Consider the following 2,082-nt stretch of genomic DNA (forward strand, 5'->3'; position numbering starts at 1 on the left):
TAGCGACTCCTGTCAATCAGATGGTCAAAGTGGCGGAGCTTCAGAGGCCTCTTGTAGATGTCATCTATCACCTCAAACTCTTCTCTGCTGAGCTCGAACCTCGTACTACAATCTGCAATGGAAGCCCCAACAGTTAGAAATTTTCTAAGTGTTCAATTCAGAAGTACAAGCAGGGGCTGGGAGACTCACGAGCTTCGTAGTACTGGGTCGGCACTGTGCAAGAAAGGGTCTTGTCCCCCTCCACTGCCTGTCATTTTCCCCGCACCCAGAACTCCTTCCACCCCTTAATGGAGGAAGGCAGTCCCACCACAAAGGGTGCGTGAGCCCCCCAATGTGTAAGGTAATACCACCCCCTGGACTCCTTCCCTATGATCCGGGGCTAAAAAAGGGTCATGAATATATGGAGAGGCATGTCATCCCCAAGTGACACCTCCTTCCACAGGAAGTACGAGCCGACCAACTGGCTCCACCCATTTGGCAGAACCTGGGTCGATGACAACACTACCCTAAAGAAGGGGTGCAGAGGAAGACGCATACCTGCCTTAAACAAGTATTCACTGAATGCCACGCATCCGAGCCTCGAATAGCAGGCACGCTTATTTGGCTCAGGTACTAGCATTTCTATGGTGTGGGGGACACTGTATCTCTCCCTGATCTCCCCTAACCTTTTCCACATCATACTTAAGGGCACCCTAGACGCCCCCCACTTTTCAGTATAATCTACTAGGTCCTCGGTCATGGCATAAGTATCAGCCTCAGCATCCCCCCTCTGACTGACCCCATAGTCTAACGACGCTACGGTCACCAGCTCTCTACCCGAGGTGGACTCCATTTCACAAAATTAACACAACAAAAAGGGCTTTTCTGCGAATAATACCTAAGGGAAGAACACTATGCGAACGGAGACAGGCTGAAAAATCAAAGAACAGGCAGCCTTTACGTCGGAAAGTTCGAGATTTTGAGAGAGAATCAAATTGCAAATGTTCAAAAGTCCTAAAAAATGGGATTCTCTTACCTTTTATAGAGGTCCAGGACGAACCCCAGCCGTCAGATCGAATCTGAGTCAATCTGAGCCGTCCCTTGTAGAATAAATTCGAGGCGTTGAATTCAAACGGTTTTTCAAACCTACGCCTCAGATTCAAGCGTGCCTCCCACGCACCTCATCCTGCGCGTCTGCTTCTAGAACCTCTAGCTGTCCTCATAATTGTGTTTTTAATTCGACGGCAGCAGGCGCCTTGGAAGTCGTACGTGTCAGCCACTTTTCCTCGAAAACAAACATAAAACATCAAATCATTGGCACAACTATCGACGCCCAATCATTCCCATCGAACCTCGGCTTCAACTTCAACATTCAGCCTACAAGCCTCGCAGGTTCGGTTTCCCAACCACCTCAGCTTCCACCTCAACACAGCCTCGGTCTCTTCATCATTTGCTTACAGCAGCACATCTCAAACTCCAACCATGACATAAATATCTATACTTGGACTTGGGGGACTATTGTTGCGTATTGTCATACTTGGCCAACCTACCTGGGCCAATGGCTCACTCAAGCCGAACCACATGGCACTCCAGCCGATGCGGTATATATTGCTGAGGTGGGCTATGGCCGAAGGCCTTAAATCCGAGGCATGCCCTTTCACCGAGGCCTGTGATCGTAACCGAGGTCCACATGCTGAGGCCTATGGGCCGACGCCATGATGCGGAAGCTGGTTGAAATTAGCTGAAGCCCTCAAGTGGAAGTATTGTATGAAATGGCCGAAGCCCCGAAGCTGATGCAGGAGCCTCCAAACCACATGGGAGCGTCCTCCATGGTCACTTCTCCCAAGAGATCGTCTACACAAAGATTTTATTCGAATGATTGATGGAACGTTTGTCATAAGCATAAAGGTCAAATCTTGTCACTAGCATGGAGGCTCTGCACAAGCAATAAATGCGCAGCAATCTAGCAAGTCAAGCCCCCTGCCTAAGATAAGATGTTTGAATCAAACATGGCCACGTACCACCTCATCCAAGGGCTCCCATTTCACATGTATCACTATAAATACTTCCCTTGTGTAACATCAAAGGACTAATGCAAGAATC

At 48.9% G+C, this 2,082-nt stretch overlaps 1 protein-coding gene across 1 annotated transcript in view; it reads left to right on the plus strand.

The window, feature by feature from the left end:
• Window positions 1–1,560: 1,560 nt before the first annotated feature.
• Window positions 1,561–2,082, plus strand: part of LOC111408474 — a 4,832-nt gene continuing 4,310 nt past the window's right edge. The window contains exon 1 of the mRNA XM_023038228.1: window positions 1,561–1,663. Within this exon, the coding sequence (XP_022893996.1) occupies window positions 1,561–1,663 (103 nt within the window). The remainder of the gene's footprint in view (window positions 1,664–2,082) is intronic.

The sequence above is a fragment of the Olea europaea genome, chromosome 13 (assembly GCF_002742605.1).
Source record: "Olea europaea var. sylvestris chromosome 13, O_europaea_v1, whole genome shotgun sequence".
NCBI lineage: Eukaryota > Viridiplantae > Streptophyta > Magnoliopsida > Lamiales > Oleaceae > Olea > Olea europaea.